The 15804-nt window shown below is 46.6% G+C and overlaps 1 protein-coding gene and 1 pseudogene across 1 annotated transcript in view; one reads left to right on the top strand and one right to left on the bottom strand.

Moving 5' to 3' along the window:
• Positions 1-15804, top strand: part of BFSP1 (beaded filament structural protein 1) — a 38193-nt gene that overhangs the window by 6145 nt on the left and 16244 nt on the right. Inside the window, exons 2-4 of the mRNA XM_007960779.3 lie at positions 1316-1376; positions 11410-11505; positions 14459-14551. Of these exons, the coding sequence (XP_007958970.3) occupies positions 1316-1376; positions 11410-11505; positions 14459-14551 (250 nt within the window). The remainder of the gene's footprint in view (positions 1-1315; positions 1377-11409; positions 11506-14458; positions 14552-15804) is intronic.
• On the bottom strand, positions 8866-9394 carry LOC103214714 (ubiquitin-ribosomal protein eS31 fusion protein-like; annotated as a pseudogene).

Raw genomic sequence — 15804 nt, 5'->3', positions numbered from 1 at the left:
AAGGGCTCTAACTCCTGAAGAAGGCGAGAATGGGCATTTGTGGGTCACCTTATAGGGAACAAGGGGAGGAGTCATTTAGGAAGGAATCTTCTCTCTTCGGGGTTAAAATACCCGCAGAGGGAAACTTTCATTCTGAACAGAATGATTTCTGAAGTCTGTGCTTCCCCGATCCCCATCATTTTCTAGAAGTCCAGAAAGAAATCGACTAGGAGAAAAAAAACAAAAAAACAAACAAACAAAAACACCTGCTCCTAGTATTTGTTGCTTTCTTAATCTTGTGAATGTTTAAATTGGGGGAGTTTGTTTCTCTATCCAGACAATATAGCATGGTTATTAAAGCACAGTTTTGGTGTCTAACTCAAGTGTCAGGTCTGACTCCACCCTTCTGTTAGTTTGGTGTCCACCAGAAGCCAAGCCTGAGACAGAGATTTGAGGTCAAGTAGCTTCTTTGGAACATGTCCTCGGGGAACACTAGTAGGGGAGTGAAGAGGTGAGACAGGAAGGGAAGACAGCCAGTGTTGAGTGCACTAGCAAGCAAGTTCCCATCATGGGCAACTGGAGCTCCACCTGCTGGGTATAGAACGTGCCTCAGTTGTCCCAGCTGAGCAGAAAAGGAGCTGGGGTACTTATGCTCCAATTTGCCTCTTTCAGAGTTTGGGGGCTGCTCCCAGAGGCCCTAACTCCCTGGCATGTCCAGCCTGCCCCACCCACTTGCCCAGAGGAGGCTGTCGCTGTGTGGGGAGTGATACTGCTAGGAGGAGGGCGAAGTGTTGGGAGCATCTGCCTGAGTTTCCTCATCTTTAACGCAGCACTAACAATAACTGCTTTCTTCTAGGGTGATGTAAGGATTAAATGACATATTCTGGAAAAATTGACACATTACATGTGTCAGCAAATAAAACAGTATAGGAAATCCAAGTACGGTCAGGTTAATGGTGGTGTAGATTGTGCAGGGCAGTCTCCCATCTCTGCCACTGCTGCACTTGGGTTTTAGATAGGCCAGGATATAATTCCCTCGTCCTTGGGGTGGCTGGGAATAAGACTGTAGGGGCTGGGGTTGGGGCCTTCAGGCTGGGAGTCTCCTATTCCGCTAACTGCCCCTGGTTACTCCATGCAGTGTGCAAATGTTACCACTTTCTGATTGGGAGGCAGTTGGCTAGGAAATGCAGCATTCATTAGCTACTACTTTAAAATTAAGACCCTCTCCTTAAAGGAGAGGGCATCGTACCCAGGTTGAATTTAATGCTGATTATGTGATCCATACATATGAAAGCATGGTAGCCACCCAACTCTCACTTACGTGTCCAATTTGCAGGTACGAAAATGAGTGTGAATGTCAACTCCTGCTAAAAGAAATGCTTGAACGGCTTAACAAGGTGAGCGGAACACATCCTTGGGCTTATGTAGCTTAATTACAGTATTGAACAGAATGGTGGAAGTGCATGTTTTACATGCTTCTCTTTGTGTTACTTTAGCGGTCACTACTTCTTTTGCAGTCACGCTCTCTCGACTTGTTAATTTCAACTTCATCTTTGTGACTGAACTCACACACCCATACACATACCCCTCTCTCCTGGGAGAAACACAGACTATGAAGCTTGTTGGCTATGCTAGGCTACCAAACCTGCTGGCGTCACAATGACAAGCGGCTGTTTTACCTGTCATATCGATCCCCAACACTGAATTTAGGAAGGACCTTGCTTTGGGCAGTGGTTATTTGGACACAGCGATACCTCTGTTCTGTTGGCTAAGAGTTTTGAGATTGCTGCTCCACAGGAGAAGTCTCAAGAGAACAGAGGAAGAAATTTCTACTTCCCCTAGAGCTCCCTCTTATAGCATGACCAATAGCCCCAGGGGAGATGCCAGGGGTTCTTAGCCACTTGACTTTCCTGCAGGGTTATGTGGAGTTGTTCTTTGCAAAACAGGGGTGATTTCCTTCTTGGCATTCTTCATCATCATCCTCACTAACTGATTGGATTTTCTGCTTTTGCCAGGAGAATCCCACCACCAGAAAGCAGAATGGCTCTGGAACACCAGGGTTGTACAGAACCAGGGATGGCAGATAGCTTTAAGCATGGCCCTTTTCTGATCATTTTTGAGCTCAAATCAGAGCGGAACGACCCATGGAGACTATTTAGTGGAAGGGCTGCTTAATTAGGGCACATGGGCTACCCTTCCCCACCCCTTCCATGCCTACAACTCATCAAAAGTGCTGACAAAACCACAGACTCTTCCCTGCCATGCCCAGGGAACTCCAGGCAGCCTCTTTGGACAGTCAGGGTTAGCACGGGATGTTTGCCATCCCTTCACTTTGTCCAGCCTCTGCTGTCTAGGATTACTCTGCTGGTTGAGGGGAAAATCAGAACTAGAATCTAGGGAAACCCAGTTTTGCTTTGTCTATGTTACCTGCCCCTCTGTGTGTGAGCACGTATAATATGTTCAAACCAGGACAGTGTGTGAAAGAGGGTGCTGTCCTTAATTACACAAGTCAGTCAATGCAGGCTGGGACTGTCTCAGGCCTGCTAGTAGGACACGTGGGCACCCTAGATAGAAACACAGAGATGGCAGTGAGAATGCGCCTCAGGAGGACCCTGCGGACACACGCTCAATAGTTGGCCTGGAGAACGATGGCCTTGAGCCTGTTGGACGTCTGAGCTGGGAGCTGGGCCTTAGTAGTGTCTGACGTCACTCTGCTATTCTGTTGACACCTGTAGATCATCCCCATTCTTCTGTTTGGTGGCAACCTCAGACTGCCAGAACATAGCCTTCAGACACGGGGCCCTAGCATCCTTCACAGCACCCCGCAGGCCCTCCCAGGCCCTCTCCCCAACACTTCCACATGTTGCTTTGTGAGCATCTGTCCTCACTGCATGCAGAGCTTCCTCCTCACTTGTCACTCACGCAGTGCCATCCTGGGTACTCTTCAAATAAAGGGGAGAAAGAATGGGGTTCCTCTTTTACTCTTGATGGAAAATGACAGTGAATTTAAAAAACAAGCTTAAACTTTCTGTTGTTTTTCTCTTTTTTTACAAAAGAGATCCATATTCTCAGTAGAAAAAATAAAGCAACATAGATAATGAAAAATAAGGAAAAAGCATCGCATAGTACACCTTTATGTATATTGTGACATAGAGTGTGGACATTTGAAGTATCAGCTCTGTAAGAATATTATGAAGGTTCTGGGGAAAGATGCTACCAAGAATTTGGGTGACGCCAGCACAGGGAATTGGCGTGACTGGCTCCTGGGTCCAGGTAAGACAGTACTGCCCACAAGTGGGCTGCACAGCCCCAACGAGGAGTGTAGCCTGTGATTAGGAACCTCCTGCTACTGCTGAGCATCTGCGAGACTGTGGGCCAATTGCCTTGTCCCTCAGAGCCTCAGCTTCTTCATCTGTGAAATGGAACCACAATACTCCCCACCCACCATAGGAGTGAAAGTCAATGTGCCTAGTGAGAACTAAATCATGTAATAATGTGTATGACTTGCCCATCACCTGGTGACGCTCAATCCCCGGTCACTGTTATTATTACAGAACACTTGACGTGATAGACACCAGCTTGATTTTCTCCACAGTGTGGGTGCAGAACCCTGGTGAAATGGGAGGTGACTTTAGAAAGTGCATGGAGGAGTGATATTTAATACTTGTGAATTTTTTAGGATTACCTGTTATTTACAGCAGATGACATATAGATTTCCAAACAAATCTACGTAAAAATGAGTACATTTAAAGACAAATACAGAGTGAATAAGATGCAGGTAGTCCTTGGATAATAGTAGAATTCATAAACACAGTAGGCAGATGCAGGGAGCTGGGGAGGGCTTTGTGCAAGCCTGTAGGAGCCTCAGAACAGCCTGTGGTTATTGGAGGGGCAGGTTTTATTCTCAGAAATGACCTAGTCCAAATCCTTCTCTGGGCCAGTGAGGAAACTCACCCTTGGTGAGGTTAAATGACTTCAGAGCCTTGCAGCTCAGCCGCAATAAGTGTAGACAGGAGTTGGGGTCTTTTGTGTTTGTGGTTCGTTCTCCACCTCCAAAGAATAGTCAGGGAATCGATGTACTCAGAGGCCAGACACGAAGCCAGAGAGTTCTCGGCAATAGGTGGCCCCATGGACCTTGATGTTAGTGTCCTGTCCACATACCCTGGGCCATCCCAGTGGTCACTCAGACATGCTGAACACCCTGATCACTGTCTGCATCTCGGGCTCTGGGAACATACATGGCCCACATGAGTACAGTCCAGAAGCTCTGGGTATTAACACTTCAGGAACAACCCTCAGCTGCTGTGGACCGGGATAGGTAGATAAGTTCCCCATCCCTCCTAGCGACAGTTCAGAGTCGCGTTCCATGTGGTCCCTCAGAGGCACCCCAGCAGGACTGAGCTGTCTACAGTGGCAACCTGCTCATCACACTCCTTCATTGGTTCCCTTCCCTGGCTCACTTCCCTCCCTTCCCTGTGCCTCCTGTGATTACCTCCCAGATAAGCCACAGGTACCCAGTCTTTGCCTTGGGGTCCACTTCTGGAGAACCCAAATAGTCCCTCAAGGGCAGGACCAGGTGAACACTGGACCTTTTTGTTCTCTGCTGAGATCATCAGATGACATGAAAGAGGCTAAAATTCACATCGTATCAGCTGGTCCTGTGATTGGTTTTGGCCTGCAGGTTTTGGGTATTTTCTTACATCAGATCAACGAGGTTTTAGCTCAGTCTCAGTGCCCATTTCCTTTGGTCTCACTTGTGGAAGGGATTCATCCCTGGATGTGGCCATGGGACATCACTGACCCAGTCTTTGCATCCTACTTGGAAGACAGCGCAATGTATGTGAAAGGACTGATGGCCCCTGCCTTCACAAACCCACCATGCACTTCTTCATGCTGCACATGTAATCAAGCCTATAGAAAGAGCTCCTGTAGTTTTATCAGCCAGATAAGTTATAGCGGGCCACTCTTTGCTATGCACTTGGAAGTGAAATAAACTCCTCAACACGTTACCTACAACCTATGGCCAAAGTTACTCAACTTCTCAGCGTTTTGATGTAGTAGGAATTCCAGGCGCCTTTAAAATATTTGGGTTTGCTAACTTCTAGAACTCATGGTCACCAGATATATACATATGAGATTACTGGTCTGCTATGACGCCTGATTTGCTTATCTTAAGGAAATTGTAAGCAGCAGACTTTAAAATCTTCCTCTCTTTTTTCTTTAAAATTCCCAGAATTTTAAAATGATGTGGCTTCTAGTCAAATGCTTTCACTTAAAAACAATTTTAAAAATATTTAAAGGCTGACATATGCGCTTTTTCATGTAATTCATGTGTCTCTAAAACGTGCCTGCGGAAAGCAGCAAGAGGCCAGGGAGTTTAGGGGATAAAATGGTGCGGGCATGAAGCCCTACCTTCAGGGCTGTGCCTTTTTATGTCCAAGAATTCCTCTGAGTCTGGAAATGAACTTCCAGAGAAGGAGATGAAACTGGGAAGGAAGAGGAGGAGTCTGGGGGTGGAGAGGCAAGAGGAGCAGAGGAAGAGTCAGGATGAATGCAAAGGGAGAGAGAGCAAAGTTGAGGAGACTGAGGCAGAGGCAAGAGAGAGGGTGGAGAGATGTAGAACTTGCCCAGTGCCCTCCTTCAGGCCAGCATTAGCACCTGGAAGAACAACTTTAGCATTTTTGGAAAAGTTTTTGACATCCAGAGTTGGAGGAAAAGTGTTTTTTAATTAAATTCCAGCTAACTAGAAATCTTAATGAACTTAAATACCCATTCTTTAGCAGTTGGGTTTTTAATGAAGTTTCTGGGATCCCTGTGAATAGGTAAGTGAGGCTGGTTTTTTTTTTTTTTTTTCACCCTTTTTAATCCCAGTCATTTAAGTTAAAAAGGGCTGATTTTCAATAACGCTCCAAATTCTAGTTATTTCTTCAGCTCCTTTCTAAAAACATGGCTGTAAATAGTATAGATTAGTGGTTCTAAAACTGCAGTGTGCATCAGCGTTACCTGGGGTGTGGCAGGGGTGGGGGACACATTAAAACCCAGACTCCTGGACCTCAGCCCCAGAAATTCTAAGCCAGTAGGTCTGGCATCTGCTGGAGTATTTACATTTCTGATCCGTTCCCAGGTGTTGTGATCCAGGGACCACATTTTGAGGGCCACTGGTCTAGATCTAGGACACAGGCAATATCAGGGTTGGAATGTTTTGTAAAATTAGACTATTGACCCATAATCTCAATTCAGAAAAATCTAGATGATTCTGCTGGTGAATCTTCTGAAAATTCAGCTGACAACATCCACAGCATAATAAAAACACAAGCGTCTACACATTTCTGAGTTCTGGCGCAAACAAAAGAAAACACTTCCAAAACAAATTTTCCTCAATGTATCAGCAACTGCACATTCCAGTGGCCCCTACTCACCTTTGGGGGTTTTGGGGTCAGCTTATCAGGTGATTATCTTCAAAGCAGGACAGTGTGCTTGCAGAAACATCTGCTTAATCCCTATTTTAAGAATAACTATTGACTGGCCTTTTACTATCACTATGTGCAATTTTAAAGATTTAACTAATGGGACCCAGTGCTGGTGGTTTTAGCACAATCCTAGCAGGGAGGTGGGGAAGAATGATAGGCACCTCAAAGGATGGAGTCAGGGCTTAGCACTCAGCTCTTGGCTAGTAGAGAGAAGCCCACGGCAGGTTCCAGGCCCATTATCTTCCACTAACTTCCATTCACGAGCTCAATGACGCACTGCATCGGTCTGGCCTCAGCCTGGCGTACATGGAGGGAGGCTCTGGACTTCAAGGTGCATTTGGCAGAGCCCTCATGTTGCATGGAGTTGCTTGAAGAGTCTCTGAGGGAAGAGGGCAGCTGAGCAAGGGGGATGCCTGTGGCCCCTTGGTTTTGCTTCAGTACAGTGGCTTTCATGGACTGCTTTGTTCAAAAGATGGCACGTGTGGCTTAACAAAAGTTTGAGGACCAGTGACCCCTAGGGTCCCTTCTATTTCTAAAATTTGGAATGTTTGATTCCTTTTAAATAATCACACAAAGGGTCCTTGAAGCCCTGTTTCCAGTCATTCAGCTTTGTGGCTCAATCATGGATGCATTTTGGTAAGAGTGATTGAGAATTCTGTACCCCACTCCATCCTCAGCAGTCTTAAGATGGGCAGAGGGAAGATAGAACAACATCCACCCAATACTCCTGCACCTGGGGCCCAGATTTAGCCAGGCCTCTCTGAGGATGTGGTCCCATCCCCGGGGCTGAGAATCACTTCACAAGGAACCATTGCCTTTGAAGGGAGTGGGGATGCCTCCGGGAACACTGTGATTTTCTTTCCCATCATGTGGCCCAGCTGTCAGTCAAGATGGTGGTCATGTGACCCGTGCTGGCCAATCACAGCTCTCCTGAGGGAGGGCTGCAGGAATGAACTGATTCAGAGCTGGGTCACTCTGAGGACAGGTCCTTGACTCCTGCTACTTAGATTCCTGAGACTGCCCTGGTTTCCGTCTTTCCTGAGGTCTGGTTGTTTTTTTGTATTTTACAAATTACCCAGGTCTTTCTGAATCCTCCACCGTTTTCTGTTGCTGGAAAGATTCAGGCTTCCCTTTCCACCATTTCTCTTACAAAAGGCTTCACAGGCTTGTGAAATACTTCTGGGTATTTCAGAAGACCAGGCACCAGGATCTCCAAGGGGCCTGCCCACTTCTTCTGGGGTAGGAATGCCTCGATTTGCAGGAGTGCATCAGTCTGGGTCTGATCGCCCCGGGCTGGGTAGCGCACGCCTTCTGGAAGAAGAAACGCTACAGTTGAGTTTTCATTAGACCCTCCCTCACTGTCGTCCCTGGGTTGCAGGATGTGAGGACCCATCATTAAGGGCCCAGAATGGTAACCCCCTGAAGGCAGAGCTCTTTAAAGGTCAATGGCTAATTAATTAAACACATGAATGAGCTCAGAAGCTAAGTCCCATAGTGAGATTTCATATTCTTGTAGTTTGGACAGTTCAGTGTCCTGGATCTGGAAAAATGTTACCCTTTTTGTAATTTGGTTCATTCTTCTATTTCTGATTTAAAACAAAAAACCCAAAAAACTTCAGACCATGTGTAGATTTATTGAAGGGAGCGGTTTTCCCAGAAGCTCTAGCTTCTCCCAGTGGACAGCGGTGCTGGTGGCAGCAGGGGCCCAGTGCTAGGGCCAGGAATCAGGAGAAGCCTTGGAGAGAGTAGACAGGAGAGTCCAGGGACCGGGGTGAGGAACGACTTTGGACACTGGTGTCCTTCCCCGTTCTGTTGAGGGCTCCTTACCTGGGGATTCACCCTGGAGCAGAAACCTGGAGGAGCACTGAGGAGGAACAAGATCTTCCATTGCCGAAAATTGCTCCTACAGAGCCGTGCCATGCAGTATGGCAGCCACCAGCCGCACGTGGCTGTGGAGCACCTGCAATGTGGGGAGTTCGAATTGGGATGTGTTGTGAGTGTAAAATACACAACAGTTTCAAAAACCTCATCTAAAAACAAGAATGGAAGATATCTCACCACTAACTTATTGATTACATGATGACATGATAATATTTTGGGTATACTGGGTAAAATAAAATGTATTATTAATTTCACCTGTTTCTTTTTATTTTATTTAATGTGGCTACTTCTAGAAAGTTTAAAATTGGCCAGGCACGGTGGCTCATGCCTGTAATCTCAGCACTTTGGGAGGCCGAGGTGGTTGGATCACCTGAGGTCAGGAGTTCAAGACCAGCCTGGCCAACATGGTGAGACATGATTTCTGCTAAAAATACAAAAATTAGCTGGGCGTGGTGGTGCACGCCTGTAGTCCCAGCTACTTGGAAGGCTGAGGCAGGAGGAGACACAAAAGGAAATGTTTTGTTTGTTTGTTTTGTTAGTTCATGTCTTTTATCAACTCATACAGTTCCTTGTCTTCTGCTTTGTTGAAGCAGTAAGTCAGACGACATTTGCCACAATAATGTCTGTCAAAGTGGCTTGCCATAAACGCTCCAGCACCACATTCCTCAGAAGGGTACTCTTGATGAAGGTGACTAATTTTGCCATTCTCATCCACCTTAATATTTATAATATTATAATAATTAATAATAATATTTCAGGACAGCCAGCTTAGTCTTCTTTCTCTTGTGCTTATTCTTCTTGGGGTGGTGTTAAGACTTCTTCCTTTTCTTAGCACCACCACGAAGTGTCAACACAAGATGAAGAGTAGACTCCTTTTGAATGTGTAGTCAGACAAAGTACATCCATCCTCCAGTTGCTTTTGCTAGCAAAAGGAGTCTTTGCCCATCAGGAGGAATTCCTTCCTTATCCTGGATCTTGGCCTCTACATTTTCTGTTGTATCTAAGGGTTCAACCTCGAGGTCAGTGATGGTCTTCCCTGTAAGGGTTTTCTTGAAAATCTGCATTTTGGTGGCGGCTTCACTACAGATGGCTGATCGAAAAGGAAGGAAATGTTTTAAGATATATTCCTAAGGGTTGCACATTAACTAATTTGATCTTATACAATGCTCAAGTTCTGCAAGAGAAAATCTTCAGTTCTCTTGGATAGATAAAAGAGCTTCAGAAGTTTGAGTTGGATGAGGGTTGACCACTCCCCTACCATCTTGCTAATGCTTCAGACCAAATTCACACAGAGAGAGATTTATTAAATATTAACATTTATTGTGATGCAGGGCCCCAGGGTCCATACAACCTTCTGTGTAGGCTCCATGAAGTCTCGGCTCTGGTGTCTTAAGGTGCTAAGAGAACACTTTGCATGGAAAGCTCATTCAAGGCAGAGGCTACAATAGAGTCAGAATTTCAGGATCCTTCTTGTCAGCATCAGACAATCAGAAATCTTGCTACACCAGTGGTCTTTCACAAGAGCAACTGAGGAACCAAGTGCCTTTTATGTTTATTTATTTATTTATCTATTTCAAGATGGAGTTTTACTCTTGTTGCCCAGACTGGAGTGCAATGCTGTGATCTTGGCCCATTGCAACCTCTGCCTCCCAGGTTCAAGCGATTCTCCTGCCCCAGCCTCCTGAGTAGCTGGGATTACAGGCATGTGCCACCACGCCTGGCTAATTTTGTATTTTTAGTAGAGATAGAGTTTCTCCATGTTGGTCAGGCTGGTCTCGAACTCCTGACCTCCGGTGATCCACCTGCCTCAGCCTCCCAAAGTGCTGGGATTATAGGCGTAAACCACTGCGCCTGGCCCCAAGTGCCTTTCTTAAGAGAACAGTCTCAAGGCCTTGCCAGAACTGAAACCCTAGTAGCACAAGGGTGGGGAGTGTCTCTACATCTCATGGCCAGTCCACATATCGTGACTGTCATAACTCTGTTCATGCGAGCGTGGACAGTGTCTCTTACATATTTTAGCCAAACCACATGTCCCCCTTGATTAATGAGAGCCCATTGCTAATATTCATTATTTTATTAGCAAGTCACTAATAAGTCAATAAAAATCCACTTCCCAAGGCCTCAGGTGTTGGCAGGTGTGCATGGCAGAGGTATCTTGGGAGAGTGGGGAATCCTGACGAATCCAAGTAATGCTCACCTGTAATATCACACTGAAGATGCCGAAGTATATAAGTCACTTCTGGACATCGTAGCACAATCTTATTAAGAGCATTAATAATTCTTTCATACCTATTTGGTATATTCAAACTAGATCAATGATGTAAGAGCCAGTGAATTATCAGAACGTTTCCTGAGAAAATTCAACCTTTTGTGATGAGTGTAGTTTCCAACCTTAGAGGAACAAATGCTATTCACAAAACAGTCATTCTAAAAAATGCGTTTTTGTATTAAAGATGCATCTTCTCAGGGTAAATGTTAACAGTCCTTGGGAGAAAACTACTAGAATACAGATTTCAGGATTTAAGGGAAAACTCTTTCTTTCAGTCTTAGAAACCCAACTCACTGATGATGACATATAGAACAAATACAGAGGTTACTTAAATATTAACTTTATTTGGTATGTAAATATACCTAGCGCTCCGATCTTTCTAGATCAAGGTTACTTAACCCTGGCCGTATTGACCCTTTAGGCAGGGGAATTCCTTGTGTGCAGGGTTGTGGGGGGATGCTGTCCTGTGTATTGTAGGGTATTTAGCAGCATCCCTGGCCTCTACCCACTAGTTGCCAATAGAAGGACCCTACCACTAAAGTGGTGACAACTAAAAATGTCTCTAGACACTGCCAAATGTCCCCCTGGGGACAAAATCACCCTCTGTCGAGAACTGCTGTTCTAAAACAGGTCCAGTGGGCTAAGCCATTGCCTTGCTACAATGCGTAATCTCAGATCCCTCCCAGACCTACTGAATCAGAGTCTGCATTTCAGTAAGCTCCCAGGTGGTCTGTGTGCTCATATACCCGGCTAGCTTTACCCCTATGCTCCATGGTGCCTGTGGCTAGGGATATGTGGTTCTCATTGCAGGAAGCTGATGAAGCCTTGCTGCATAACCTGCGCCTTCAGCTGGAAGCCCAATTTTTGCAAGACGATATCAGTGCGGCGAAGGACAGGCACAAGAAGGTAACCATGACCCCTTGAAGCCCTTCCTCTAGAAAACCCAGTTTGGGTTTGATCAGGTAAGCCCAGGGCACTGTGGCTGAAAACAGACTGCTAGAGAGTGGTATACCTTTGTGCATTTCCCCTCCAACCAAATAGGGGTGAATTGGTCACTGGACAGTGCTTAATGAGCCAGACCTGCTTTGAAGAGTGGGCAGTAGTGGGTGTGGTTTGAGGGCCGTGGTGTTGTGAACCAGTATCTATATTGTACAGTATAATTTACAAAGTGATTTTATATAGATCCGTCTTCATTAAGCGACAGTCCATCAACTGTTTCTGCTCAGAAGATACATTAAAAAGTCTTGTTTCGGCTGTCCGCGGTGGCTCACGCCTATAATCCCAGCACTTTGGGAGGCCGAGGCGGGCGGATCACAAGGTCAGGAGATCGAGACCATCCTGGCTAACACGGTGAAACCCTGTCTCTACTAAAAATACAAAAAATTAGCTGAGCGCAGTGGCGGGCGCCTGCAGTCCCAGCTACTCAGGAGGCTGAGGCAGGAGAATGACGTGAACCTGGGAGGCGGAGCTTGCAGTGAGCCGAGATCACACCACTGCACTCCAGCCTGGCAGACAGAGTGAGACTCCGTCTCAAAAAAAAAAAAAAAAAAAAGGCTTGTTTTTCTCTGAACCTGTTAATTGCAGGAGCACATTATTCAGGAGCTTCCTCTCCTGCAGTGCTCAGATTCCCCCGGCCTCCAACAGTTCCTCACAGGCCTGACTGTGGCGGGCCCTGGCATAACTGAAAGATCAGATCTTGCAGCTGTTTGACCATGGGTGAGTGGCCTAACCTCTCTGAGCTGCTTTTTCATCTTCAAAATGCAAATGCAGGCTCTTCTTCCCAGCAGTGGTGTGGGTGAAGTAGTGTAGCAGACCTGTGGGTGCCTCAGGGCTTCCCTCTTCAGGGACTCTGGCCTCCTCCCACTGCCATCCCTGCAGCTTTGCCTGAGGACTTTCTCCAAGCAGCTGGAGGCTGCTCTACCTGTAGTGGGGTGTTGAGGAACTCCTGTCCCCAGGAACAGGGAGCAGCCTCAACCGGAACTGATGGGAGTTGGTGTATAAACATCCCAGCTCCCTCTCGCTTTTGTAGACCAACTCTGAGGCTTTTGTTCTGCACTGGCACCCAGAGATCCTCACCAGGATTGAGCTCCAGGTGCTCACAGTGGTGACTCATTGGTAATAGCCCTCGCTGACCACCCTCCCTTCCTGCCTCACTTTCCCACTCCATCCATCATGTTTCCTGGCATCATTGCCCAGTCAACTGTTTATACTCAGATCCCTCTCCCAGAGTCTGCTTCTGTGGAAACCCAAACTAAGACAATGTGGGAACATGGGTACAACCTGGAGCTTGGCAAGTGCTCAGTGAACCTCTGGTTCCCTTCCTACCTCAGTGTGTACCTGCATCAGTACACCAGCCCTGTCTGCTCCAATCAGGGTCCCTCCAACTTTCCATTAGGCCCAGCCATTTCCTCCTCCCCACCCACCTCCTTGCTTCTGCTCTACTTGATGGAATCCTGCGAACAGTGCTTGGGGCAGTTTTGAAGCAGTTCAAAGAATTCTTCCAGGCCATTTAGGATGATATTGATGATGATGATGGTGATGATGATAGCTCACACTGTGAAGCTCCCCCCCTGCAGTATCTCACCGGATTCCAAGAGCAACCTTGTGAACTAGTGCTCAGGTCAGGCTCCCTATAAGCAGAGCTCTAGGTAGTGATTTTTTGTCACTGATGTCTTAGTGGAGGGCTCTGAGGAGAAGGGGAGGAAAGCGGCAAGACAGGGCAGGGAGCACAGCAAGGACGTGTCCTCAAGTGGAGTCCAGCTGTGGCGTTCTCATGATCCCATGGGAAGCTCTGTGAATTACACCACAGCCGGGTCCCTCAAGGAGTCGAGAGAGTTGGTCTTTTGTACTCCCGTGCCATCAGTCATTGGCCTGGGTTGGGGATGAGGCAGGGCCTGGTGGCTTCCTAGACAAGATGACCATTGGTCGACCAAGGGCTGCTTTCTGCAGAGGGCTGTGTCATCTGTTGTTACTCACAGAGCTTGGGATAGGGGCGCTGGCCGGTAAAGGGGATCAGGCATCCCTACATATAGTTATCCCTGTTTTATAGAAGAACTTGCATTTTAGGAGGTTTAAATAGCTTGCCTGAGGTCACACATAGCCAGTAAGTCTTTTAGTCCAGGCCTGATTGAACAAAGCCTATTCTTTGAAACACTGCTGGTGTTGGAAAGGGTCCTTTGTGCCCTCCAGGGCCTTTTAATTTGTTTATTTTTGACACGGGGTCTCATTCTATCACTCAGGCTGGAGTACAGTGGGGTGATCACAGCTTGCTGCAGCCTCCACCCACCCCCAGGTTTAAGTGATCCTCCTACCTCAGCCTCCTAAGTAGCTGGGACCACAGGTGCACACCACAACACGTAGCTAATTTTAAAATTTTTTGTAGAAATGAGGTCCTACTATGTTGCCCAGGCTGGTCTCCAACTCCTGGGCTCAAGCAATCCGCCCGCCTTGGCCTCCCAAAGTGCTGGGATTACAGGTGTGAGCCACCATGTCTGGTGAGGGCTGTTTTTTTCCTCTGTTTTTTGTGCCTCTGCCACCCAGGGCTTTGTGGAGATCAATGCACCAATGTAGCTGAAGAGAAATGGTAACATAAAGCAAGACTTAGTTTATTCATCTACCCATTGTTCTTGTGAAGATTAAAGGAGACTGAGGGGCCAGGAATGAGCATGGTGCACATGTGGGCAGGCCCACCGACGGCAGCAAATGCATCAGTCTCTTCTTCCTCCTGAACCTGGTCATGGTCTGTCCCGTGTGTGATGATGCAGCATGTGGAAGTGTCCCTTCCTGTGCTCATCTAGTACTGGAAGGAAAAACCAGCACAGCTCAACTTATAACGAGAATGCTTTCCCTCCCCTAACAGAATCTTCTGGAAGTTCAGACCTATATCAGCATCCTGCAGCAGATCATCCACACCACTCCTCCGGCATCCATTGTGACGAGTGGAATGAGGGAGGTAAGACTTGGAGCAGGAAAAGGCAAACCAGCCCTGGCGGGAAGCTGTATCTGCAGACTCCCAGGCAAGGGCTCACAGGTTGGACTGTGAGGGCGGCCACCAGGGTCCACTCCCCACTCCTGCTTTGTATCCTCATCTGAAGTTTGTTCTGCTGATATTTTTCTTGTACTGTAAATGCCAATATTTAGACACATGAGGATGTAAACTGCGTCCTTGACCATTTTCTTCGGTATTTTCTCTTGAGAATTACGAGCTGTTCTTCCTTGCATACTTTATAAGAAATGACCAAGCTGCTTTCCAAAGCGATGTGCCATTGTTGCATCTCCACCCACAATGCATCAGGGTTTCTGTGGCTCCCTGTCCTTGTCAGCACTTGGTATGTCAGCTTTTTAGTGTGTCTTTGCTCTTCTAATGGTGGTGGTTTTAATTTGCATCCCCTAATGACTAAGGAAGCTGAGCATCCTTTTGTGCACTCATCTGCCATCCGGATAGCTTCTTTGTGGAAGTATCTGCTGAAGCCCCTTGCCCATTTAAAAGATTGGTTTGTTTCCTTATTCTCCCTATCAATCTGTTAATGAATTTAAAATACAGAGAAGCTCAGATAATTAGTGAGTATATTTTCAAGACAGAGCTCTGCTAATGATTATGTGAGCCTGTGGCATGGAAACTAGTGGGAAAGGATAGAGATTGTTGAAGCCGATTTGTAAAAACTAAAGATTTGGATATGAAAAGTTATTTCCGATATTATGTTCCAAATTCCGTCTTCATTTAGTGCTCTAGCTGCTCAACAGGATAGTAGTTTTTTTCCTAATATGGTTTATGGAATTTTGTGATGCATAGCATGATATATATATAAATAGACTGGTGCCGAGTGAGGTGGCTCGTGTCTGTAATCCCAACTACGCAGGAGGCTGAGGTGGGAGGATCACTTGAGGCTAGGAGTTCAAGAGCAGCCTGGACAACATAGCAAGACCCCATCTCTAAACAAACAAACAAACAAGAAACAAAAAAACCCCAAAACACTGGAAATGATGCAAATTAAAATAAAAATGTTACAGTGTCCCTTCTCCAGAGGTTGTGGTAGGCTAGTACAGGGTTTGGTGGATTGAGCAAGAGATAAGGTTCTGGGTCTTTTTGCAAGGATGATCTAGGATGGTGGCTCTCAACCCTGGTGACACTTGCAATTGCCTAGATGTGTGCTCAGGCCATGCTCCGAGTCAATGAATGGGCTGCTCAGGAGGTGGGGCTTGTCC

Source organism: Chlorocebus sabaeus, chromosome 2 (assembly GCF_047675955.1).
Source record: "Chlorocebus sabaeus isolate Y175 chromosome 2, mChlSab1.0.hap1, whole genome shotgun sequence".
Classification (NCBI taxonomy): Eukaryota; Metazoa; Chordata; class Mammalia; order Primates; family Cercopithecidae; genus Chlorocebus; species Chlorocebus sabaeus.
Note: the sequence above shows the minus strand (reverse complement) of the source record. Positions and strands in the feature narration are given on the sequence as shown.